Source organism: Paramacrobiotus metropolitanus, unplaced genomic scaffold, assembly GCF_019649055.1.
Source record: "Paramacrobiotus metropolitanus isolate TYO unplaced genomic scaffold, Prichtersi_v1.0 Parri_scaffold0000004, whole genome shotgun sequence".
Taxonomy (NCBI): Eukaryota; Metazoa; Tardigrada; class Eutardigrada; order Parachela; family Macrobiotidae; genus Paramacrobiotus; species Paramacrobiotus metropolitanus.
Genome location: NW_026570224.1, coordinates 3,109,333 through 3,135,963, shown reverse-complemented (window position 1 = coordinate 3,135,963; position 26,631 = coordinate 3,109,333). Strand labels below are relative to the sequence as shown.

The 26,631-nt window shown below is 41.8% G+C and overlaps 2 protein-coding genes across 2 annotated transcripts; both read right to left on the bottom strand.

Annotated features, from left to right (window-relative positions):
• Window positions 1–15: 15 nt before the first annotated feature.
• LOC129580771 (sucrase-isomaltase, intestinal-like) lies at window positions 16–14,618 on the bottom strand. Its single transcript, XM_055471435.1, is given in 56 exon segments — window positions 16–397; window positions 462–659; window positions 739–803; window positions 963–1,057; window positions 1,134–1,264; window positions 1,336–1,392; window positions 1,457–1,690; window positions 1,786–1,902; window positions 2,051–2,142; window positions 2,278–2,354; window positions 2,420–2,690; window positions 2,854–2,867; window positions 2,940–3,052; window positions 3,119–3,406; window positions 3,583–3,651; window positions 3,723–3,892; window positions 3,987–4,255; window positions 4,411–4,577; window positions 4,636–4,790; window positions 4,859–4,984; window positions 5,084–5,168; window positions 5,268–5,462; window positions 5,604–5,671; window positions 5,781–5,896; window positions 5,985–6,115; window positions 6,209–6,340; window positions 6,342–6,629; window positions 6,703–6,871; window positions 6,987–7,155; window positions 7,232–7,380; window positions 7,439–7,557; window positions 7,672–7,854; window positions 7,946–8,166; window positions 8,447–8,599; window positions 8,669–8,768; window positions 8,930–9,104; window positions 9,166–9,347; window positions 9,498–9,789; window positions 9,849–9,907; window positions 9,980–10,168; window positions 10,245–10,300; window positions 10,363–10,569; window positions 10,613–10,793; window positions 10,867–11,035; window positions 11,115–11,154; window positions 11,253–11,381; window positions 11,577–11,737; window positions 11,797–11,921; window positions 11,983–12,156; window positions 12,352–12,609; window positions 12,687–12,799; window positions 12,991–13,051; window positions 13,146–13,270; window positions 13,414–13,502; window positions 13,573–13,733; window positions 13,799–14,618. Coding segments are annotated over 56 exon segments (8,616 nt in total). The 5' UTR covers window positions 14,417–14,618; the 3' UTR covers window positions 16–331.
• A 497-nt stretch (window positions 14,619–15,115) lies between these two features.
• LOC129580770 (maltase-glucoamylase-like) lies at window positions 15,116–26,488 on the bottom strand. Its single transcript, XM_055471434.1, is given in 39 exon segments — window positions 15,116–15,424; window positions 15,488–15,658; window positions 15,735–15,790; window positions 15,889–15,980; window positions 16,038–16,328; window positions 16,445–16,707; window positions 16,781–16,949; window positions 17,057–17,201; window positions 17,276–17,412; window positions 17,495–17,619; window positions 17,699–17,860; window positions 17,989–18,120; window positions 18,200–18,269; window positions 18,375–18,430; window positions 18,491–18,603; window positions 18,678–18,863; window positions 19,025–19,113; window positions 19,201–19,352; window positions 19,443–20,061; window positions 21,726–21,799; window positions 21,891–22,046; window positions 22,121–22,176; window positions 22,246–22,337; window positions 22,406–22,501; window positions 22,759–22,996; window positions 22,999–23,020; window positions 23,089–23,257; window positions 23,383–23,527; window positions 23,592–23,725; window positions 23,786–23,910; window positions 23,972–24,133; window positions 24,241–24,372; window positions 24,448–24,517; window positions 24,578–24,633; window positions 24,811–24,923; window positions 25,136–25,321; window positions 25,397–25,485; window positions 25,561–25,703; window positions 25,769–26,488. Coding segments are annotated over 39 exon segments (6,096 nt in total). The 5' UTR covers window positions 26,474–26,488; the 3' UTR covers window positions 15,116–15,319.
• Between the last annotated feature and the right edge of the window lie 143 nt (window positions 26,489–26,631).

Genomic DNA, 26,631 nt, shown 5'->3' with positions numbered 1-26,631 from the left:
ACTGAATCGGACGCCTTCTCTGTTTTAGTCTGAATTTTAATTTTTGCATTTGTTTAATTAATTATACAGGAATAAAACTCGTTGTGAAGAGTGATTGTCACAAGTCTGTACCGGGATGTAAATGCATCGAAGATTACATAATTATAGTGGCACAAATACTTGAATCATAAACCCATTTCCACCAAACCCCACGCATAACAAAATATTAAAAAATCTAACCGGTTGAAGTCTTGTAATAGTCGTTTTGCAGTTTCATAGCAAGGAGAAACTTCTGAATAACAGCAATAAATATCATTTTTGCTTTTGTGCTTCATGCTGAGTTGAGTTCCCATCAAATCAAAATATTTATTTCCCAGTTTCTTGCGACATTAATATCCAAGTTAGTCAACCGCAGTGTCTATAAAATAAAAGTGTGTTGGATTTGCAGTATCGTTTTGCAATTTGATTACCGGTAGTTTTACCTTGACTGACGCATCATATGCCACTTCCGTATTAGCGATACCATTGCCGTTAGTACTAGGAGAATTATTCGTTACATCGATCTTTTCGTGAGGCGGGAAACCAGTTACAGTGATGGCTGTGAGTTTCGACATAGATGTCACATAACTGGGCAATGAGGCATTCGCATCCAGGTTTGAGTCAGCGTGAATTGTGAAAACCTAAAAAAGACATCTGGCTTATCCCGGCCACAGGCTTGTACCACACTTATACAGTGCAAGGAAACTCCCTTCAGCATACCTGGCTTCCGTTTGCAGACTCAGTAAAGGACATATAATAATTCACCACCAAAGTTTCTGTCGCATCTAGGAAATTAGGTTAGTTTGCCTGTTATTCAGAATGATTCACACATAAAATTTGTAGTGAATAAATGCAGTACCAGACCGATCCAGATGTACTAATAAATCTTGCTTAGCATATCGTTTTCGTGCATACTTGTACAATACGTCACGAAATTTTCTTACTCGTGATTATGTCGTCTCCGCCGTCCCATGCTTGCTTTCCGGACGCCATATTGACGCGGTCAGGAGCAATAAATAAGCTAAACGGTTCTTTCAAACTGAAACAGATTTGGTGACGGTCATATTTCTTGAATAACTAAAACAGTGAATAACAATCCCTCGTCCTCGGTTTACCTATCTCGTGTTGTCGTTTTGGGCTCTTGCAGCGGCAAAATGGAGCCACCCTGCACGTGGAAAGGAATGGTGGTCAGATTAGCCTGAAGCTCCATGTAACGGTCATCAGAGGTGACATTAAGTTCTTCCCCCTAAAAGCAAAGTTAATGATTCTGTTCCCGGTACGTGTACGAAGCATGCCCATAGAAAAAAACAAACGTACTGTAACGAAGTCGAACCATCGTGAATCCGGGAAATAAGCCCGGACGGTGGTGTGTCCCTAAAGAGCATTAGATTGGTCAAATCTTTATATTTTCAAGCAGATAGTAACCAGTTCACGGTACCGGGTCTAGAACTGGTGATATGAGAAGGCTGTTTGACCACATAAATTGACGGTCGATGTTACGGGCCACAAGATCTTTGGGGAAGACTTCCATCAAACTGCGTACAACGGTTTCGCCTTTATTGGATGCCGACCAGAAAGCAGTATAGAGCAACGGTAGCAATCTGTAGCGGTGACCCAGTGCAATACGCGATGCTTCGGCAACATCCGGGCCAAGGAAGGCAGGGTCTTGATCCTGATCCGGGAAGAAAACAAAACATCAACGTGTACGTCTATCATCTACGTGTGAAGAAACTCAAGAAAAAATAACACAAGGACTAAAAAATGTACCAAGTAGCCCTTTCCGTTGTGGTTACGCGAGAATGGATAGAACGATCCAAGCTGCATCCAGCGACTGCACAGCTCGTTGGTTGTATTTGTAAAGTAACCGCAAATATCGGCTCCTACCTAAATTAAATAACAAAAAATAATAAAAGCAGTCCATAATTATGCTGTTATTCCATCGCATTTATTGCATACGGCTGCGCTACGTATTGTTTTCCTGTGTTTGTTACTTGTGGTATACACGCTGCTGTCTAATTACATTCATACGTACATAAGGTATTCCAAACAAATTGAATTCAAGCATTCCGATAATGGATTGGCGCAGCTGATTCCAGTCCGCATTATTGTCTCCGAGCCAGTGACCTTTAAGTTACAGTCCTTCTTGATCAGGAAATACAACATGAATCATTGTCTTACCATTAGTTTAACAAGCTACGTAAACTACTGATGGATCGCACACATATGTATCTGTGGCAAGTTTTCAATTCTAATTCTCACCTGATTTACTGCCACTACCAACGAAAGTTGATCGGCTGAATACGAAGCTTCTTTTACCAGTAATACTTTGCATTGCCCTATAAAAATGGAAAATGCATAATCTTCATCTGCTGAAAATGAACCAAGCTCCCAAAGCCGATACCTTAAACTAGGCTCTACTTGGCTATGTCCATAAAGAGAGTGAGTGTTGTACTGTTGGTACGCGTCGTTGACGCCTTGTACGGCATCCATGCAGATGGTCTTGTATGAAAGTCGGTACGGTTTGCTATGCTCTGTTCTTCCTGCAAGTGTCCGTGGACGATAAGGTGGACTTTCCAGGTGACTTGCAGAGTCACATTTCAGAAACCAGTCTTTTGCGTTTGTATAGCTGTTGTACCAGACGTCGTCCCCATTGGTACCGAAACTTGCCGGTTCTGTGGGTAAAATTAACAGTATTTGTCACAAGAAACAACACTTAGTTGACTTAACTTTCGGAGCGTGCAGTGGATAGTTTATGTATAGTGCAGTGCACTGCGCATCTCGTTTGATGGAACTGTGCCCCCGGAAAGTCACACTTTATCCAATAACTTTTCTTACCGTTCATGTCAATCCTGTTTAAACAAATTAATGATATATAGACATCTGTATCGACACGGGAACGAAAAATTGTACAAAAACCGTACCATAAAGCGCTGAAATCGATCTTGCTATGGAACTCTCGCACTTCCTGGTCCCAGTACTGCTGACCGGCGGGATGGAAAAAGTCCACAAATACAGCGGGGTCAGAGGGCCAAACCTACAACAGCACATCTGAATTGACATTTTTATCAATATCGCTGACAACGTCCAGACCTAAACTTACGTGACCCATTAAATACGATGGCTGGCTGCTGTTTATTGTAGTATAACTTTGATTATTTGGGTCGACATAGCCCGCTGGCCAGCGAATAAATGCATTCGGTTGGGAAAGTCCACGAACAAACGGTTCATTATTCGTCAGACTCGTTGAAATGCACGGATCGAGAATGGTAACAAAATGGAGCCCATCTGCAGACTTGTTCGCCACATACTCCGGCAGATCTTTAAAGGCTTCACCAATGATAAAATTCTTCTCCCCGTCAAAATAATCGATGTCGCCGTAGAACACATCCTGCACAAAACACAACCTTCCAGAAGCTGTATTATTTATGTAAGTAGGTACGTAGTCAATCTTATATTGGCAATTCTTCTAGATATTTCGAAATTATGGCTATCCCTGTTCTTTTGCTTTGTCCTGCATTGTAGCAATGCCACTACGATTATACTTATTCCTTCCATTATACTCACCAGGGGAATCTGGGCCGCACGCGTTCGTTCGACAGCACCACGCATGTTGTCCAGTGTATTATAACCGTACTGCAAAGGTCAACACGACATCCGTTGTAACTTGTAACTGATTCAATTTCTCCAAATCATCGTATTCATACTCGACTGATCTGAAATCCTAACGCCCAATACGGAGGCAGAAACGGTTTGCCAATTGTCTCCAGGTAGTGCTTCGTAACTTCCGTTGGCGAGTCGCCCAAGAACAAATAAAAGTCCAAAATACCTCCGGTAGTCCGGTATGTTAATGACGGTAAAGATGTTAAATGCACCTCTGTAGTTTGAATACAGAACATTGAAGGACTTGATCGAATACAGTATTCCTTGATTATCAACCAACATGATGAACATCGTCGATTAAAACTTACCCATTGCATTACTGTTCAGTAATAATAACCCGAAAGCGTGCCCATCGTCGTCTTCGACCACCATAGCGTACGGATGTACTCCGTATAGGTTTTGTTCTCCACCTGGCGGCTGATCCAGTGAAAACATCCCCCATGATTTGTAGTTCAAGTCGTGCCGGAAACTATTGTGAGAATGTTCACCAAATCCATACACATCTTTCGATGGAAGACGAGTGGAAATTTCCAGATACTGGTTAGCAAAAATCATTGCTCCAATATTGGTATCAAAACTGGAACAAACATTTTCCAGTTAAAGCCATAACAATGTGGCCAGAAGATTAAAAATTTTCTCAGAAGGTTCCACCTGTACATTTACGTGCTTTTTTAAACTTGGTTTTAATCAGCATTACAGTATACAGTTAAACCTATAGGCGGCATTACATACATGACTTTGCCGGTAGCTTTTCGGACAACGCGAACGGAAGACGCCCGACCCGGTAATCCAGTGACCTCGAAACTGTAATGTGGATTCGCTGCGTTCTTCGGCTGATTGCAGCTGAAGGGAGCATAATCGCACGGGACTTGATAGCGTTCCTTTTTGTCTTCCGTAAACTGCAATGTGCTTTTAATTATTGCAAAATACTGTGCTGATTAACTAGACTCTCGTAACCTTTATCTGCAGAACATTGTCACTTATGGAGTGAATTTCCAAGAGGACGTTCTGGATAACTTCCGGCCGAATAGCCGACAGTGAAGGATCAGCTTTTAATAAAGCGGAGAACGTTCCATTTTCTTCAGTAGCGAAGGTCTCTTTCAGTGAGTATCCTGAATGCAAGTTACACCGTTGTACTATTTAGCAGTTTTCTAGCCAAGGATAATAATTTCCTTCGAACCTTTTCGGAAATAATTTGACGTCGGATATGCACAAGCCGGTTGTCTGGCTGATAGATTTTGATCGTTCCAAGCGCAACCCCGGCTCAGGCATGCCTCTGCGGTGGCGCCCTCGTCCGGATGACAGTCTGTGAACCAATCGTACAAATACAAATAGAATAATGTGCGTAGACTATATTTCGTATTCAAGGTTTTTTGAGTGGATGACATATAAGAACTGGACTTACCAATGTAATAATCAATGTCTTTGTCATATATGATTAGGAACGAATTACGCTCAAGAGGAAGGTGGATGCCGGAAACAGTCAAGACCTGCCGGTTAAAAATTTGGGTAGCGGACAATGAATTGCCCAAGTCAATGCAATTACATTGGTACGAGTGCAATTGATAGCAGTTTTTGTTTAGTCGCACCTGATTTTGACTATCATAATCGAACCGGGCCGAGGTCGCTCGGATTCCATCAACATATGCGACAAAATCAGATCCATTCACCACTCCTCTGCTGGATACGTAGCCAAGAATTCTGACATCTTGCACCGTAATATTCGCCAGGTGTTTGTTATTGAAATTGCGGTGAACGATGACGTTAATAGTTGCTCTTGACATCTGTTAGAATAAAAATTTTTCCAGCAAATATTTTAGGAATAGACTCATAGTCCAGACAAAATGGATGCCCATTTGATTTGCGCCCGGATAGTCGCGACATTTAGCGGGCTAAATAAAAAATTTAAAGCTAGTAGGTCTTGCCATATCGGTGTTGAAATCCTGTTTCACGTATACAAGCTCCGCATAGTAATCGTCATTTTGAATAGTATCTAAAAATAATTGTACCATGAAATTTGTACCATGAATGCGGTTATTATAAATGATTTTTTACATAACTATTCCAATATTTTAACGAGAATTATCGAAGGTTCAGCTTACTTTGACCGTCCCAGTCGTCCCAAAACAAACTGCCATGGGCATTCGCCGAAGTTGTGAAGTTGTCTGAGACGACATTAGCAGGTGATGCCACGATAAGTCCAAAAGCATTGTTGCGCCTGTACGTTATAGGCGCATTTTATTATAGCTTCGGCAATTTGCAGAAGTTAAATAACTGTATTAACAAAATTTTGACGTAGAACTTACATATCTCTTGTGGAAAGTGCGTTATTCGTTTTTTGGATCGGAATAATAAAACCACTACGAACGAAAATTCCGATTCCCGCTGTCAGATCTTCTTCCATGAAATATTCCATGTGTGCCGGTCCGCTAATTTTCTAAAGTTAAAAACGGTAGTGGTACGAAGAACGTAACGGCAGCTGATCGAAATCTACTACTTTTTGCAATTATAAGCAGCAAGACCGATTTACCTGACCAGTTCGATAATGATAGTAGACATCATCAGGGAAGTACACCTCAACGACTTTCTGATTTTCGTACAGAAACGGGGCAAACATAATACCGGCTCCCCACAAGAACTGTGTGTCAATGTCCAAGACCTTTCTTATCATGAATGCCGGTATCGTATTCGTAAAACAGGGGTCGGACCACGGTTGCGCCATCAACGTGCATGTGGTAGAAGAGAGTGTACAAGTACGGCAGTAACTCGTAGCGAATGTTCAACGCGTCTTTGGTTGCAGCCGCAACAGCTGCCCACTGCGCCGGATCTTGATCACGAGTGCCGCGGGTGTTATGATTTCGGGACATGGGATAAAAGGCACCCAGTACTTGCCACCGACGGCACAAGTCTTCGGTGGTATCTTCGAAAAATCCGCAAATATCGGCCCCAACCTTTGGATGAAATCAAACATTAATAAGTCATTTTATGTTCGTGATGCTTTTTTTCAGCGAATGACAACTTTACATATGGCACTCCAAACATGTTGAATTCGAACATGCCGATGATGGAGTAGTGCATGTCCGACCACTGTGCTTTGTTGTCACCTAGCCAGTGGCCGGCATATCGGCCACTTCCAGGATAAGTGGAGCGCGAAATGACCCAGCTGCGTTTGTTCGTCAACTCCTCGGCAATCCTATTACAACGCCATAATGAATAATGGTTGCATTAAATGAATAAAAGAGCAGAGCCAAATAGGAATTTGTATTGAGTCAGTACTAAAATAAGCTACTTTATTGCAGTTCGCTTACTTTTTGGTGACCCTGGTCTGCTGAATACCATAAAGATTGTGAACGTCATAGTGCCGAACAGGTTTTCGGCTTCCGTCAAACTCATCGATGAACTGCTCGCCGGACATGCATAGGGTTTTGTCCGATAAGAGATTTCTGTAGTTTGATCCTTTCCAAATGGTTGCAGCAGCTGTACATATCAATAAAACGACATCAGTCGAATTAAATAAAGGATGCGCTAAACTAAGGTTAATTTCTCCACCAACCCGGTAAATAAGGAGGTTTATCCCATTTATCTTCCGGGCACTGAAGGCCCCAACAAGTGTGGTTTCCGTTTAGATTAGATCCGGATGAGCAGAACCAAGCTTTCTGAGCGTCGATTATATTCGTTTCGAATGCCACAGGCTCGTTCATGCTGAAAATATTCCAATTGTAGTTCAGTTAAATTAGTGAAAAACAAAAGAACTGCCTACTCTATCCATAATCCATCAAATTCGAAAAATCCTGTTGAACTGTTAATCCAGCGTTTCCACCACTCTGCAGTCGATTTTTTGAAGTAATCTGGATATGCAGATTTACCGTCAGGCCATGCCTAAAAACCGGAATTCAGCGGTTAAATACGGTATCTAGTAACATGCATACCATGAATAGTAACACTATTCCCCATACTGAACTTCATAATTATTTTGTAACGGGGTCGACATACCTTTCCTAGCATTACCCGCTTCGGACCAATACTGACTGGATCGATATGATTCGGTTTTTGGGCACCAGTATATTCTTGGGGCCATGTAATGAAAACATCGTTAGCCAAGCCATCAGTATAAGATGGATTAGTCCCGTTTTCAGCAGGATACAGTAATTCTGTGTCGGCATGGATAAATGGATCCTGGATTCATAATCATTCAGCTTTTAGTGAACGCACCGGGGCAAAATAAGTATTAATAGTTGCATAGATAAAAACGTAGTGCAAAAAGTACCAGTAAATAAAGAAACTTCAGGCCGTTATTTGTTCGGTAGTTATTGGCAAACTGGGTGACATCAGGGAAATTTTCGGTATCGATGGTGAACATCTGACGTTTGTTCATATAATCCAGTTCGATGTACTGAATATCCTGGGGAATGCCAGCAGAGCGTGTACGTTCGATCACTTGTTGCACGTCCGTCAGGTTGTTGTAACCCCATCGGCAGATCTGAAATCCTAAAAACAGAAAAAAATAAGTAAAACGCAAAAGGCAAACTGAATTCTCGGACTCTTCGGTAACTGGCGCAGGGCGTATGAAAGGAAAAGATGAAAATGTTCAGTTGGTGTGAGTGTGATTTATTAATATTGCTAATTTGCTACATAGTTGTGCGGCTTATGCCAACTAAAATACTGTCCTTATAAGTTATAACTATTAGTGATATACCATAAACATGCCTTCATGCGTTTATAACAGAGTAATATGCTTCATTTCCGTAAGAATTTAGTAAAATCTAACCTAATGCCCAGTATGGCGGCAATGTAGGACGTCCGATCAGGCTTGTGTATTGCTCAAGAACATCTTGCACGTTCGGGCCCATCAGGATGAAAAAGTCGAATATGCCTCCAGTCGACCTTAATGTCAAAGCCGGAGCAGGTTGAAATTGATATTCTAAAATGGAAAACCGTTTGGTGAGGAAGCGTCCCAAGTAACGAACGCTGTGTAAAAGATTAGACATACCCATCGCATTGCTGTTCAGGAAGAATACTCCATGGGCATGACCGTCATCTTCCACAACCATGTAAAATGGATGTACTCCATAATGATTTGTTGGACGCGTCTACATGTGACGAAAAAAAATAAAAACGATAACTACTGCTGCTTTTAAGGCGATTTAATCTGTTGCACAATTACCGTTATAAATTGTTTCAAACAAGTAAAACATAAGTACGTTCAAAGCCGGCTGTGGTTCCGTATGGAACAAGTCGAATGCAGCCTTACCGGGTCAATGGGACCTTCGTCGCGAGCAAACATTGGCCAAACCCTCCAGTCCATTTTGTGGCGGAAACTATTGTGGCGGTTCTCTCCAAACCCATACACATAAGTGCTGGCTAACCTGGTTGTGACCTGAAGAAATTGATCCTCGAATACAAATCCGCCCAACGAGGTGTCAAATCTGAAAAATCACGTAGCTTCTTAAAACCACTCTATAAAGGATGTAGGAAAATATATCGTACATTGTTGTATTTGCTGCTCGGCGATTTATTCGGAAACTAAAAGGAAGTGCTGGATTTTCTTGGTATGAAATTTCATACAGCGCTTCGTCCTGTGGAAATGGTGGAATGGTAGCAGAATCCGGTACAGGAAGCTCCATAAGCGATTGCGGAACTTCATAGCGTGGGTTTGCCGCATCAGTGAACTACAAGCCACTTCATTTGCACATTTTTTACAAATACCAATTTGATCAGAGGAATTCGGGTATAGTCAAATATTATAAAGGTATAAGCCATAATTTTTGACACAGAGGTTTTGCAAATAGTAGAGTAAATAGAGGTAAATGTCAACTGACTCTGAACCGCATTGTCGAAGTTGAATATCGGAAGACATTCATTTGCACTCTTCCTATCACAGCGCTACCGGAAACAGATTGACTGATGTTTGGAGAGACCAGAATTTTGGATTCGGCTGTCGCTCTCGGGTTACTTTCGATTCTATAACCTTGTTCAGCAGCGTTGAAGTAACACCTTGGCATAAGCGATACGCCAGAAATAGTGTCATCGAAACTGCATCCTTTGGCTGCACAACGCGAGGAGTCAATGTTTCCTTCAGGCGCACAATTGACTCTCTCAACAACCTGTCGCCTGACGAATGCAAAAGATATAACCTTTCACCTTCTAACTGAATTATATGTTCGACTCACGGCATAAAGGATAATTCGAAGGACTGATGCAGGGGAAACGCGCCGGTTAAGCTGAAAATCTACGATCCCAAATTTGACTTACTTATCAAATCTGGTAGGTAAGAAAAAACGAATAAATGGGTTTAACTTACCGATCCGTTCATAGATGCGATAAATGTGGATTCATTTACTGAAAAGCCCTCCCCGAAAAATGTGAGATCAGCGGTTGGCAGAATTTCGTTTGTGTAGATTCTTAATTCTGCTAAAGAAAGCAAGCTAATATCCGGCTGGGAAGTGCCATTGTTTCTTCCCTGATGAGCCACTTTGTACGACAATTTCAGCTATAAAGAACAGTGCGCTGACAATGATTGATCACCCTTACAGAATTGGCTGGACTAGTAAATGTAGGAATCGCACCTCTGGCAGAGAAAACGAGATCTCTGCACGGAAATAATTTCCATCTTCGTAAGTCTCTAAAATATCTCAAATAAGAATTCTGATTGCTAAACAACACAGAGCTGAAGCTTTCACATACCGGCACCGATGCCGTCGTCCCAAAAGAGTTCACCTCTGGCATGTGGAGTCCGGCCATCGACCGCAATTAATAATCGGAAGGGGTTTTGGCGACTGTGAAAATGGTAAGCAAAAATATTACTGCTGTGCCTCTCCATTAAGATTATAATCGTGTAATAAGAAAATTTTGGTTGGAACAGAATTCTTACCAGCTTCCAGCGGCGATTTACTTTATAAGATGATATGCGTAGGACCTGGTAATCATAAGTAACGGATTCTGAGCGCTCTCCGAGCAGCATCCTGAACGTGTTCTGGCCGGCTGGCGGGATCCTGCGCTCTTGGGCCAAAATGATTATGGTTGCGTGCAAAGGGATAGAAGGCCCCGGCCACTAACCAGCGCTTGCACAGTTCATCTGTTGAGTTATCGAAAAACCCACAAATGTCGGCTCCGACCTAATACACACGGTGTGTGGTTAGTAGTAATCAAAAGGCGGCTTCCCGTGGTTTACAGGCTTTTGTGGCTTACGTAGGGAAAACCGAACATGCTGTACTCCAGCAATCCAATAAACGAATACCGCAAATCGGCAAAATTGGCCGCATTGTCACCTAACCAGTGGCCGGCATATTTCTGACTGCCTGGATATGTGGAACGAGAAAACACAAATCCACGCTCATGCAAAACATTGGCGGTTGCTCTGTAACGGTAATTTTATGAAATTAATTTCCTCCGATCCCTGCTGTTTTACTATATAGATAAATTTTAGTAGAGACCACTCACTTGTACGTTGCTTCAGACTGGAAATGTCCATAAATGCTGGAAGTGTTAACAAAAATAGTTACGTTTTCGTTGAGAATTGTAAAATTATTATAAGGCATATTCCTGACAAAGATTGGAATAATGGAAAAAATTACCTGTGCACGTCGTATTGACGGTATTTTTTCCGTTCAGATTCCCTTCGGCTTCCATGCACACCGTTTTGTCCGACAAGAGAGTTTCCCAGTTTGGCAAGTTTTTTGAGGTAGCAAAATGTCTGATTGCCACTGTACGTAAAATATAAAATCTCCATATTCACATTCAGTACTCGTACTGCTTTTGCGCTGGATTTCTGCGTGTAGAGTTTCAAAAGTATTTATTAGGCTATTATTAACATTTTCTAAATTTTCTTTGTTAAGTTTTATGTATTTTCACTTAACGTAAGCCTTTATGGATAAACTGCGTACGTATAATGGCATTACCTGGACGATACGGAGGAAGCTCATACTTGCTGTCGGGAGGGCATTGTAACGCAAAACAAGTATGGTTGCCCGCAAGTTCGTGTGGTTTGTCGCAGTACCAGCTGGTGTTCGCGTTGATTGGTCCAGGATTATTTGTATCGAATGATGAGACTTCGTTCATGCTGAAAACATTAGCGATCTCACATCTTATCTCCATTTGTAGAATAATTCTGTTTCGTACTCTATCCAAATGGCATCAAATTTAATCCCCAGAGTGTTGTAAGTGTAATCAATCATTTCAGTCCACCATTGATCTGTGCTATTTCGCATGAAATCAGGAAAAGCTGATCTTCCATCCGGCCACACCTGCAAAAAAAGCTTTAAACACGACGCACAGAGACTATTATTGTATTTTGACCCGTCATACCTTGCCAAAAATTGTTCGGTTTACATTAGTCGTCTCTGGATTTGCACTTAGGAAGGTTTCGTTGAAGTTTAGTGGCCATTTAAGGAATACATCCAGTTCTTTTGCTCTTTCGTACGCCAGATACGGTGGGTCGTTAGGATGCTTAACGGCGGCATCAGCATGAATTGCCGGATCCTGAAATAATCCGCAGTTTCGTTGAATGTTATTAGTCGATTGCATAGTGCGTCAAGATATCGAACTATCCTTTCAGGGCGAGGAAGCAAACCGTTGTCCGGATCGAGTCATAGGTACAAATACTTATATCGGCTCCAAGAGCCTGACCTTTAAAAGGTAGTGCGTCCGTTCAATAATACACCACGTGGAACTCACCAGAATGATAACATATCGCATTCCTTTGCTGTGCAGTTCCTCTGAATAGGCCGGAAGTCCGGAGTATGCGTCGTTATCGTATGTAAAATCCTGTCGATGTCTCATGTAGTCGATGTCGCCGTATACAGCGTCCAATGGAATGGAAGCTTCGACATTTCTGTCAACTACTTCACGCACTTCCGCTAAATTTTTGAAGCCCCATCTACTAATTTGGAAACCCAAGGCCCAATAAGGCGGCATAAACGACCTTCCAACCAGCTGGAAGGAATTATGGATTAAGCGTTAGCCACGACTTTAAATCAAGTTATACAGCTGCAGCGAATTCCATGGTATACCTCTGTATACTGTTGCACCACATTTTCGGGTGTTGGTCCCATAAATATATAGAAATCAAAAATACCACCAATCGAGCGAAGAGTTAAAGCTGGGGCGGGCTGGAAGCGGTACTCTGCAAATTGTCAAACAGTGACCTTTCAAAACACACGCATTCGGTTTTTAATTCCTCCGATTCCAGTACTCATACATTATACTGCAAAATTTACCAAACCTGTTATTTAGTTCTCTGTAAAATAAAGCTGGTGCACATCTCTCTTGTTTCTGAACTCACTAACAAACATGGATTTTATGCGTACAGCGTACCCATTGCATTACTGTTCATCAGCAGAACACCGTGAGCATTTCCGTCCGGCTCGAAGCATATCTGCAAACCGAGAAAAACATAAATTTGCAAATATAATATAGAATCTGGTTTATTAATTGCAAGAATTGGTACAGATTGAAAGGCAAGGTCTTACATAGAATGGATGCACACCGTACAAGTTGGCGACGCTGTCGGCGTTGGTCGGAGGTTCGTCACGAGAAAACATCGGCCATGTTTTCCAATCCATTTGATGTTTCAAAGTCGGATGCCGGTTGTCACCTAGTGTAATCTCCATTAGGTATATGTTACAAAAGGGAAAGCATGAAATATGGCATGAAAAATGTACTTTGGAAATGTGGCATGAAATATGTACTTTCTACGACGGGTTGAGAATGCACAAAAGTTTGTGTAAAATTGTTTACCGAATCCGTATACATCTTCAGTTGGAAGTTTGGTAACAATCTGCAGAAACTGATCCTCCAAAACCAAACCTCCCAAACCAAGATCCATACTGTTAAAGACGTTTTAGGTAATTTTAACCGCGATAGCATGAGTTTTATTCAGTAACATATTTCACGCACATGACTGCTCCAGAGCTTCGCCGAACAATTTGAAATCCGGACATTTGGTTTCCATTGATGCGAATATCGTAATCCGTATTAGAGGCACTGACGCTGGAATCCTCTTTCGGTAAGTTAACCGGAATGGGTACTTCGTATCGTTCCTCAGCAGCATCAAAAAGCTGCAATTGAAAAGTTTTGCGTGCAACCAAGCTATTTTTTCTTTTGTTTTGAATGTGTTTTATACTTTAAAGCGGAGAAGTTTGCGCGACGGCCGTTGAATGGTCATCCGCGGGTCGGTAAACTTTCGCGAATAGTGCTGACTGCTGTGTTTTGCGTTCAAGCGGTAGTGTTCCGCTGCAACCGCCCGCTGAGCGGGTAACCGTTGCACCGTGTAATCCACCGATGCGGGGTTTAGAAAACACTGTAAGCTAGTGGAATTTCCTTCGTATTGACAGTTAGGATTCTCCTTGCATTCTGCTTCCGAAGTGATGTTGCGATCGGGCCAGCATTCCACGCGGCGTTCAAGGGCGACAGGGGGTGGCGGTGTTGTGGGCCCTGCTGTGGGCGGAGTTACCTGGGGCGTTGTGGGGCCGGGAATGGGCGGAGTTGCCTCTTTCCCAAGAGGGGGATCAAATACTCCGGTTAGACCTAGAGTCAGCAGCACGACCAAGAGTACAAAGGCTATTATGGTGGCGCCGATGAGCATATGCTTATGCTTAGCGCAGAATCCTTTAGCGCTCCTTCGCTGGGTGACCTCATGAACAGTGGTGGTTGTGGATGTCGGCGTGGCTACCGTTCGTGTGCGGCTGGACATTTCGATTTCCTCCTCGTCAGAATCATGGGATGACCTCCGTCGCGCCATGTTTAACGCTGTCTGCCTTTTATAATTTGCAAGCAGTTTTACTTTATGCTTCACAGAATTTGAAAAAAGAACAGATATGCACGAAACTGCCTAAAATATTATGATAGCTGAGTGTAGTATGCTACCATACAAATCTTGACCAACAACGGCAATTTTGCCGAGTTCATTGCGTTAAGGAACACATACTACAAAATGCTTAATAATTACGGAATTGACGAAAATATGATGAGACGCTTCTTCACTTTCTATATTTTCTTATCAGGTTTTACAAACCTTCCATAGTGTTATCACTGTATTATGCTTTTCGGCATTGTCGTTTTCATTGATGCAATGTTGAGAAATTTGATTATGATTACCGAAGATTAATTTACTCTCAGCGATAAACATATTTCTTATCAGTATACTTAATATAGGATCATTTTATATCTGCTGAGACAGTGAGAACAATTGCACTTACATATGCAAGATGTCCTTTGCTAGCGCTGTGGGAAACTGCAAAATTAGAGCGCGATTTAGCAACAGGTTCGCTTTTGAAGGTGTTGGTTTGCGTGAATCTGAATTGTAATTCATATAAAAAGTTCACATCTCTGTGATTCAAAATTTCAAATAACTTATACCGTTGCATTGCAATCACAACGAAAACACAACAGCAAAATAATTGTAATGAAATACATCGCGGGTGATGGAGTTTTATTTCGTTTTGGACAAAATGAGTCGGTGTTCCTAATTATCAAAATCAAGAGATCAGAAAACATATTAACGGGTTTTGAGTTTGGTCAGCAAAATATGCAATCGTAACACAGATTCAATTATTCATCTAGATGACCTTTCGAACAGAGCTTTGATTTATAGTTTTAAATACACTTGTGTGATCGTTATCTCTTGTAAGTGTCCTTCCTTCGATCACACGTAAGACATCACAGGGGCATGACCAGAGGATTTTCTGCGTAATTGGACGCGAAAAGATGACATTATTTGAAGTGCCGGTTGCAGTGAGACAGACAAATACTATAAAATGCAACCGATAAAGAAGTCCAATGTTGTAACACGAACAGAACTGGTGAGATTTACCTTGTAACTGTCATTTGATTTCACGTTATTACTATAGTCCTGTCCGTTGACAGTAACATCAAAGACATCGTCCGGGTTTGGAGTATCGCTGCTGTAGATAAGCAGCTCATGCAGCAGTGGAACATCGCTCACAGGCATATTGGCAATTTTGGTATTCCACTCAAGAATTTTCTGGAAACATTATTTTCTGCGTTTTTTCATTGTACATTACATATCATCATTAACCGGCAAAAAATAATTGTCATACCGCCACATTGTCATAGCTAAATTCGGCATGGTAATATTTCTGGTTTTCGTAGGTATCTGCAACAATTGCAAATGACAACAATAAAACCACATTTCACGAAGTTTGTGGAAATATGGGTGCTGTACATGAAATTCTTTTTTCCTTTTTACCTTACCAATACTAACTCCGTCATCCCAAAATAACTCCCCAGACGACTTCTCCTCTGTACTCGTTGCGGTTATCAACAACCGCAAGGGATTTTTCCGACTGAAAACAAATTATTAATAAAAAAATGACACTAGTATGCTCAGCTAACATTAACACCTAGCTTCCGTTGTGGTTCCTGGGTCCATTATAGGAATTATGCGTCCACCGCGCAGGTGCAGCGGTACAACTGGTCCCCAGCAATGTGCTGTTTCAGAAAAACACGATGACTCAATGCTGAAAGCTACTTCTGTCGAGTTAATCAAACTGCCGTCGTAGTAATCATAGAATTCGGACGACGGTATGTACACAGATCGTGCAGTCACATTTTCCACGATGGGGCTAATCATTAGCGCATCTCCCCAAAAAAACTGCGTGTCAGTTTCCAAAGACTTGGAATCACTGGGGTACCTAGTAGAAAACTTGAGTTCACATTTTATTCATTATTATGAATCTTGTATCATTTCTGTACCTTTTCAAACGCTGAAAGGTCATGTACTGCCATTTTTGCGTGACTCAGTACTTACAAGTGATGAAGCGGTCGGGATACAGTATCTCCATAAACATGTGCCCGGTAGAAAAGCGTGTACAGATATGGCAGCAGGCGGTATCGTTCGGTCAGCGCCAAGCGGGCGAATCTCGCAACAACCGGATCCTTTCCGGGATCTTGCTCATTACCGCCCAGTACATTGTGATTTCGCGAAAAAGGATAAAAGGCACCGGCTGCCGACCACAGCGAGCACAGTCTACGGGTCGTGTTACCGTTAAATCCACAAATATCAGCTCCAACCTGAATAAGGAAAAGGCCAATCAGCAGTGGAGTGGACCAACCATCAGCATACGGTGCGTGCATCTCCACCCACATATGCATAGCCAAATAAGCTGAATTCCAGTAAGCCGGTGATGGAGTGTCGCAGGTCAGTAAAATTGGATGCGTTATCACCCAACCAATGGCCGACATATCGTTGACCAGTTGGGAATGTTGAGCGCGACAAGACAAACGTACGCGATCCTCGTATTTTTTGGGCTGCTCTGCATTACAAACAGGTTCATGACGCGGTAAGTTCACACGGAAAGAATAGAGTTCACACGGTAATTCCGTTGAGCCATAGCCGGAAATTCGGCCCGAGGAATCTTACTCATAGGTGACCTTTCCTTCACTCCATCCATACAGACTGTGGACATCGTACTGTTTATATGTAACGCCATCCATATCCTGTTCGGCCACCATGCAAAGCGTTGTGTCGGAGAGCCTTACTGATGAACCATAAATCCTAGCGGCAGCTGGAAAAGAGCGGTACTAACTCTAGGATGGAAAGTTTTGTTCCAAAACGCAAACATTCACACTATGTTCGCACCTGGCTTGTAGGGAGGATCATCCCACATATTTTCGGGACACTGGAGTGTCGTACAAGAATGGTTTTCGTTTTTCGGTATTTGGTAGCAAGGCGGATGCATCCGTTTGTTAGTATCCCACGATGAAACCTCATTCATGCTAAATCATACACAAACGTGTCACCAGTCAGTTATTAACTTTTAAATATTAAACAAACATTCATAGATATTTATTTGCTTACTCGATCCATAGGGAATCAAATCGTATTCCCAAATCATTGTATGTGTAATTTATCCACCGTGTCCACCAAGACTTTGTAGACGATTTAAAAAAGTCCGGAAATCCCACTCTCCCGTCGGGCCACACCTTTTTGTCAAAGTCAAAATACTACATCTTTGAGAGGAAGGTATTCATATTTCACTTTCATCACGTTTAATTTTCTCACTTTTCCCAGCATGGCTCTATTTGGTCCACTATTTTCTGGGTCAATAACCGAAAAGTTCACTGGCCATTTTATGTACACGTCATCTACAACAGCTTCCTCGTGTGGCATATATTTTGGTTCCGTTGGATGAAATCGATCAGCGTCGACGTGAATCCCCGGATCCTAATTGAAATAAAAAAACCTTGCGGGCAGTTTTACATCACAGTATACCATTTTGTGGAATGTAATAATAATCTTTTAATGGTTTCGCGTAAAGCCGCCCAAACTACATGTATCATGTTATTTCTTACCAGTATTATTACGGATTTCATATTTTTTTGGTGAAGCTCGGTAATATACTCAGTCAGTCCCGAAAACTTGTTTTGGTCAACGGTAAAATCTTGGCGATGGCGCATGTAGTCGATATCACCGTATATGACATCCTAGAAACATCTTTCTGAATATCTGAATAAACGCAAAAAAACGTTGATTGCAAATAAATGTCCGAATCCTGTATCTCACCAACGGCACACCCTGCTCAACATTTCTTTTTACGGTGTTTTCGACAACAGTCAGATCTTCGAAACCCCATCTGGACAAATAATAAGTAGTGTAGAAAACCATTCGTAAATGATGTGTTCGTTTGTTAATAAAAATGGAATAAGCTTTCGTTGCGCGGAGGGTCAGAACACCTTACCGGCTTAATTGAAAACCTAACGCCCAGTACGGTGGGATAAATGTGCGCCCGGTAAGCTGGATAACACAACCGTAATCATTAAAGTATAAATGCAAAACACCAGTTACATGTCTTACCTGAGTGTATTGTTGTACGACATTTTCCGGAGTCGGCCCCAAGAAAATATAAAAATCCAAAACACCACCGATTGATCGTAAAGTTAATGCGGGTGCCGGTAGAAGTTTGTACTCTGGGTAATTAAGTAAAAATAGTTAGCCTTTATACTATTTGACACTAAAAAAGGCAGTACACCACCAGCCTTACCCATTGCGTTGCTGTTCAGGAGAAAGACACCATGGGCGTTTCCATCAGCTTCTACGCACATGTAGAAAGGATGCACGCCGTAAAGGTTACGCTGAGCTTTGGGATATATGGGTTGCTCATCACGAGAAAACATTGCCCATGTTTTCCAATCAAATTTGTGCTTGAACGAATCATGCAGGTTTTCTCCTGTAATGAAATTTGCAAAAGATACTTTAATAAAATTTAATTGCCACTATAGCGTTTTTCCACTAAATATTCTGGTTTACCTCGCGTAAAGGCACGGAAAATTTGCGAGGTAACGACGTTAACAAATACAGTACTTTTTATATTTTGTACAATACACTCACCGAAACCGTAGCAGTTGTTTGAAGGAAGTTTTGTTGTGAACTGCAGGAACTGCTGTTCGAGAAAAAGCCCGCCCAGGCCAAAATCCCAACTAACAAGTGCAGTACTCTTACATACATGGCGCCATGGGCAAATACGAAAAAAATATGTCAAGGATAATTCGCAAAAATATAAGTACATTTTGGTTTCTGAATGGCGGCGGGCTATGAATAACTGGTCGATAGCAGTTTCCCCTTTCGGAATATTCACATCATACAGGAACGAATCATCGTATGGGATTTGTTGTAATTCAACAGGTACCTCGTAACGCGACATTGCGGCGTCATCAAACTGCGTAAGGATTAAAGTAATGCCATAATATTGCTTAATACTACCACAACTTTGATGGTGAAATACTTCTGTAATAGCCTAATTTTGTACCTTCATATGCAACGTGGTCCCGCTCATCCTTTCTACCACCAGTCGCGGCTGTACGAACTTGGTCGAGTATAATTTTTTATCATGGATGGCCGCTAGATGATACACATCCTTGTTCGACTGATCACTTGGAATTTTTGTTATTACTCGGTATCCAAATTTCCCGGGGTCAAGGTAGCATTGTGGTGCGTCTTCGTAAACCACATTCTCGTCATAAATGCAACTGGAATGGTGCGTTTTGCAAACACCTTCAGTGGAATTGGGATTATGTGGAATGCAGTCAATTCGGAAGGGCGGAGCAATGCTATTGTCCGGTTCAGTGTGTGACCGTTCTCCAGTACTTGTCACCTCAGTTTTCCCACGAATAACAACCAAGTTAAAACACACCCATATCGGCAAAACACTGCATATAATTTTGAGCGCCATCTTGACTAATTGATGTGCGATGTATGCGCGATTTCCCCAGTTTATGCGGTCATTAATATTATCCGCCAAAACAGAATAATATGGTATGCCAACACGGCGTATCTGTATGTATCCAATTACATCGTATGTGTTTACAAATAAACGAAGCCAAGTTAACCAAGTTAGCTTAAAGTTAGCTAAGGTAGCAAATCCAAGTTAACTGTTGCTTCAAAAATTAATCAAAAGAGAGTCCGTTTGTACTGTCGATACTTCCGACTGATATGCTACTTAAGAGATATAATCAGCACTTCCATAATATACGTAGTACGTAATTATTCCGAAATTTTCAAAATGTCAGTGCAACAAAACAGTGCAGTTGTGTTAATATGGTGCGCTAGAAAATAACAACTGCCGTGAGCGCGTTCTGTACTCCTAAACTTGCAAAAATACAACACGGATAAATACCATATAAGTATAATGATTATGATATCATAATCATAAAACTGTTGCATTCAAGTCGTGGATTTCAGTTTAAATAAAGTACAAGAAAAATGGTTCTAATTAAGACTGGCGCAACTATTGTTAGTCTTTGAACACTTCGCAAGAACATAGCAAAATGGAAATCAGTTTTAACGCTGGGATACTAAGTTTACAAACCAACCAGCATAGTCATCATACTGTCTCCAACAAAAACACTTTTGTCATGAGACATAAACCACGTGCAGTTACTTGCTTACTGGGTTTGCTCATTTTGGCGCAAATACCCTACAGCAGTTACCGCTGTGATACCGTAAGTTCGTAACCAAGGTGGACCGTAACTTATGAAAATATTGCAGAACGAGTATGTTAAAATTCACAACAATCTCGGATCGTGGATGCCGGTAAAAACTGCTATTGAATGTTTGTCGGAGATGCTAGGAAATTCGAACAGATGTTTGTGCTGCACAAATTTAGCATTACAACAACAACAAGTGGGTTGCAATAGTGGTATCTTTTCTAAGCGTCAACAACACCTCATATTATGCAGTGTATCATAAAAAATTATTATTTTACCGTATACGAAGTATAGCATAGAAAACCTTACAGCCAATGACGAGTATCGGTAGTCTGTCATTTATGCGGTTTTTTGCTGTGTGCCAGAATTTTAAATTATGAAACTTATCATATATTATTTCATCATAAAAATTATTAATTCTTGAAACCTGCCAAAATTAAATGGCATGTTGAAGTCGAGGCATCGATAATCCCAGTATAGTAACCAAGTGTACATTTCTTTTCCTTTTTATCGCTTTCGTAAACCAGAACGCAACAAAAAGTATAAAGGGAAAAGAACGGTTACGAACAATTAACTAAAGCCGAATACAAAAATGATAGAACTCTGTATATACAGGTACACAACAATTTTTACTGTGACTGGCAACATTTCACCATTATCCGTAGTTGCAGTTGCACCACAAATTCAAATAAAATGCATTTTACAAATCACAAATTAATCACATCACGTCACTTTGCTTCCTTCTTGCGACGGTATTTTCCGATGATGACACGATGAGTCTTAACTGTCTGCGCTGTGGTGATAATTATGCCGTAGACCTGAATTTCAAGGTTAAAGTTGTTTACCAATAGATACAAGTGCGTAGAGCTTGTTTAGTTTAAGCCAAGACTTGTATTTATACGAGCACATCACTCTCAGTCGAATTTTCAGCTCAAAGGACTAACTAAATGTGCTGTTAGTACGTATAAGGGGTGAATTTAAATAATCATTATGTTTATCTATTTATTTGGTTAACTTTATCTGCCAAGTAAGTTGGCTACAAACGCCTGCAGTATTGCGTGATTAGAGGAGCCATTTATTTAAAAGAAGCGCAGTCGCAAACGCACCTTTCCCGCAGCTCCAGTTGAAACGATGACGTTATGGATTGTCCGGAAGCCGAAGGCAGAGAAACAGATAAACGCTACAAAATCACGTTAAAGTTGTATATCCAAAATCTAACGTGAACAATTGGTGATTCTACGGTACACTTGGTATTATTATCGCCGATTTACCTGGAAGCTCATAGCCACGGCTGCGTTATTTTGGAGCTGTCCATTAATAAAAATGTCAAAATTCACACCGGGTTGCGGTTGTGAATAAATAAGTAACTCTTGCAAAATCGGAACGGTATCGATGGTATTCTTGACCACTGTCCAATCCAGCGTTTTCTGTAACAGTATCACATAGTAACGAGAGATATTGCGGTACGAAGAACAATAAAAGAGTGCGGAAGCCAACTTACGGTCACACTGTCATAAGTAAACTGTGCGTGATAATAGTTGCCGTTTTCGAAGGTGTCTAAAACGTAAACCATCGCATTACGCTAAGAAAAAAACTCCTGATGGTTATAGGCCAAAATACACCAACCGATGCTTTTGCCATCGTCCCAAAAGAGTTCTCCGGACGACTTGACTGATGTACTGGACGTGGCAATTAGCAGTCGCAAAGGATTCTTTCGACTACATGCGCATTGTCATATTCAGTACAAAATTTACATAAACTTCTAATGTGAACAAATGTTTTTTACCTTTCTTCCGTTGTTGTCGAAGGGTCCATTACCGGCACTATGTGACCAGCGCGCAAGTGGAGAGCAATAACAGCGCCAGGGCATTCAGGCGACGTGCTGAAACAAGCGGGATCAATGGCAAAATTTACTTGCCGTGAACCGATCCTGGTGCCGTCGTAATAATTGTAAAACTCCGAAGGCGGCATATACACGGAGCGTGAAGAAGCATCGTCGAGAATAGGACTTATCATCAGCGCATCACCCCAGAAAACTGCGTATCGGTTTCCAGTGAAGTGGCATCCGTAGGTAACTATAAGTTTGAGAAACAAACATAAAATTTGAAAAAGTAGCACACGGTGAGAATAATTGCTTACATATGATGAAGTGGTCTCGACACGGTATCTCCGTAAACATGCGCTTTATAGAAAAGCGTATACAGATACGGGAGCAATCGGTATCGCTCGGTGAGAGCCACTCGTGCAAATTTCGCTACCACCGGGTCATTTCCAGGATCCTGTTCCTTGGCACCCAGAGCATTATGATTTCTCGAAAAGGGATAGAAAGCACCCGCAGCTGACCAGAGTGAACACAGTGACGTTGTGGTATTGTCAAAAATCCACAAATATCAGATCCAACCTACAAATACCCAAAGGGAATATTAATAAAAAGGATTGTTGCAATAAGTTGTTGTAGTATTCCCGTACATAAGCATATCCGAACAAACTGTATTCCAGTAGACCAATAATCGAATGTTTCAAATCGTTGAAATTAGCAGCGTTGTCACCAAGCCAGTGTCCAACGTATTGTTGGCCGGTCGGATATGTTGAGCGTGAAAAGACAAACGAACGTTCACCACGAATGCTCTGAGCCGCTCTACAAAGTAAAGGCCATGAATTACGAGAACGTTTAAGATTTATTTTAAAACGTTCAAACAGATATGTGACAGCCACGTATAGCAAAAAAGCATGAACATGTATACAAAATATTGGAGAACCTACTCGTAGGTGACCTTTGCTTGACTCCATCCATAAAGACTGTGAACATTATACTGTTGATAAAGGACTCCGTTTAGTTCCTGCTCGGCTGTCATGCACAGTGTTTTGTCCGACAATTTTGTGGTTGATCCATAAATGGTTATGGCAGCTGTAAATAAAAAACAAGTAGTGAGCATTCCGCTGCTGTTGTTATTCATATACTAGTTAGGCACCTGGTTTAAAAATGGGAGACTCCAAAGAACCACCGGGACACTGCAGCGATTGGCACTCATGATTTCCTTGCAAACCCGTATGACATGGTGGTGATACAATCTTGTTGGTGTCCCAAGAAGAAACTTCGTTCATGCTGCGTTGTAAAAAACAATTTCAAAGAGCGCTTTTACGCTTATATGACAAGGTGGCTTACTCAATCCAGAGAGCATCAAATTTTATGCCCAAATCGTGGTACGTGTAATTAATCCAGCGTGTCCACCACGCCTTGGTTGACTCTTTGAAAAAATCCGGAAAAGCCACACGTCCATCCGGCCAAACCTGCGCATACAGTCCTTAAAACTCTTTTTGTACGCCGTGTAAAAATTCAAAGTTTACGTACTTTACCCAGCATGATCTTATTAGATCCGTTAAAATTGGCATTAACGTTGTTAGAGGTATTGGGCCACTTGATGTACACATCATCCCTAACAGCTTCGATATGTGGTTCATATACCGGATCATTGGGATGTAGTCTTCCTGCGTCAACGTGAATTGCGGGATCCTGCACAGTAAGCGATATTTCATTTTCTGCACTCGGCCAGATCGAAACTATTGCATTCTTTTCTTAATCAAAAAGAGGCCGTGGAATTTGGTTGCGTTGATAAGTACCAGAATAATGACATATTTCATGCCCTGATTATGAAGCTGATTGATGTATTCAGGAAGGCCTCCATATAAATCTTGGTCCAACGTAAAATCCTGACGGTGACGCATGTAATCGATATCCCCATACACAGCATCCTAAAAGGCATTGTAGTAGTAAAATATAAAAGAGTGGGAACGTGCGGGCGAATGCAGGAATATTAGTATTCTTACCAGTGGTATATTTTTATCTACATTTCGTTGTACCACATTCTTTACAACATCCAGACTTTCGAATCCCCATCTAAAGAAAACGAAACAATTTTACTTCTCCAAGCGGCAACGGAAGCGGCTTTTTCCATACCGGCTAATCTGAAATCCCAGCGCCCAGTACGGAGGGATGAATGTGCGGCCAGTTAGCTAAAGACAAACATCAGCTGCAGTTATGAAACACAATATCATAAGCAGGACACTATTAAATGTACCAGACTTGGCTGCAAAGTGCACCGTTTCAAAATATGCATTATAACGGGATGAACAAACAAGAGCAATACTATTCTACTGATGGTGAGGCTCGCATGCGGCATCATAGTCTACCTGCGTGTACTGCTGTATGACATTTTCTGGAGTGGGACCCATGAAAATATAGAAATCCAGTATACCTCCGAATGAGCGTAGAGTTAAAGCTGGTGCAGGCTGGAATTTGTATTCTATGGATGATAAATGAACATACATACTGTCATATAGTTATACGAACACCCTGACTAACTTTAATAAACTGTCTCTTTTTAAGTTCTCTACTCGTAAGTACTGAAAAATGTTACTATGAGTACCATAGTAACCATACAGCTTACATTGTTGAAAACCTCTACAGATTACCTACAGACGGAAATCGTGCTAATCTGATGGTAGTAATTTTTACCCATTGCGTTGCTGTTGAGAAGTAGGACTCCATGAGCGTTGCCGTCGGCCTCAATGCACATATAAAATGGGTGAACGCCATACAGGTTATGCTGGGCATTCGGGTCGGTCGGTGCCTGATCGCGTGAAAACATAGGCCATAATTTCCAGTCGAATTTATGCTTGAACGAATGATGCCGGTTGTCACCTAATACGAAAACCATGTTGCAAGGCAAATTTGAAACCAGAAGGCGAAAAGCACTGACTGTACTACAACACTGACCAAATCCATAGCAGTTTTCCGAAGGAAGCTTAGTGGTAAATTGTAGGAACTGGTGCTCAAGCATCAGTCCCCCGAGACTAAGATCCCAACTGTGGAAGAAATTTCAATATTATTTTTCCTGCAATATCTGGTAACGTTCGCAAACAGAAATGCCGAAGACAAACATTTTGACTCCGGTGCTGCGTCGCTGCACAGTTATTCCTGTGGTAGTAGCCGGAACCGTTACGTCATGAAGCCAGTATCGGTCATATGGAATCGGTTTGAGTGGCACAGGCACTTCATAGCGTTGCTCCGCAGCGTTATCAAACTGCGGCACAAATCATGTACGTGATCGTCACATTCATAACCTAAACCTAATTCAACGTAACTAACTTTGACTCGTAAAATTTTCCCGCTCTTTCTTTCCACAGTCAGTCTTGGCTGGGCAAACTGGAGACCGAATTTTCTTGGGTGAATGGCGGTAAGACTGTAGATATCAATATTCGGCAAGCCGCTTGAAAGCTTTTCTGTACGGAATCCTCCTCTGGCCGGATCAAAATAACATTTGGGTATGCGGACATCTGTGTGGTTTTCATATTGACAAAAGGCATTCCATCCCGATGCAGCGCAATTATTTGGCCTTACAACGGCGTTGTTCATATTCGGAGCGCAGTCAATTCGGTGATCCGGCTCAACAATACTCGGCGGTGGCAGTGGCGTGGTCGGTGGTATGGGTGTGGTCCGTTCGGGTCGGTATACTATGGTCGTCGGCGGCGGTGGTGTGGTCACTTCACTGCTGCCCAGATTTCCCGTTAATCCCAAGCACAGTAAAATCACCGCGACGACAAACACCCCCAACACCAATCCCCAAATCCATTTCTGATGGCGGATCAGAAAATTATTATTGCGCTGATAGTATTCCACCGAGGATTCCGACATCCGCTGCACTTTAACGGGCTGATTTGCCGGCGCCATTTTCGGTTGTGGTTTATTAATGCTGGAGTTGTCAAGTAACGCTACCGTTTCCGGAGCAGTTAAGGTTTCGCCAACTGATGACGAGCGCTGCAGCGTGCGCTTTCGTAACATTTTCAGGACCATGGTAGTCCTTATCGGTTTTGTTTATCACAGCGTTTCACAATATGGAACCGCCCAATTGGCGATAAGTGTTTGTTCTTTCCCGGTCATATTTGTGACACTCGCTTATCGTGTAACACAAATATTCTCTATGGAAAGAATTGGAAAAATCAGTTTCCGAT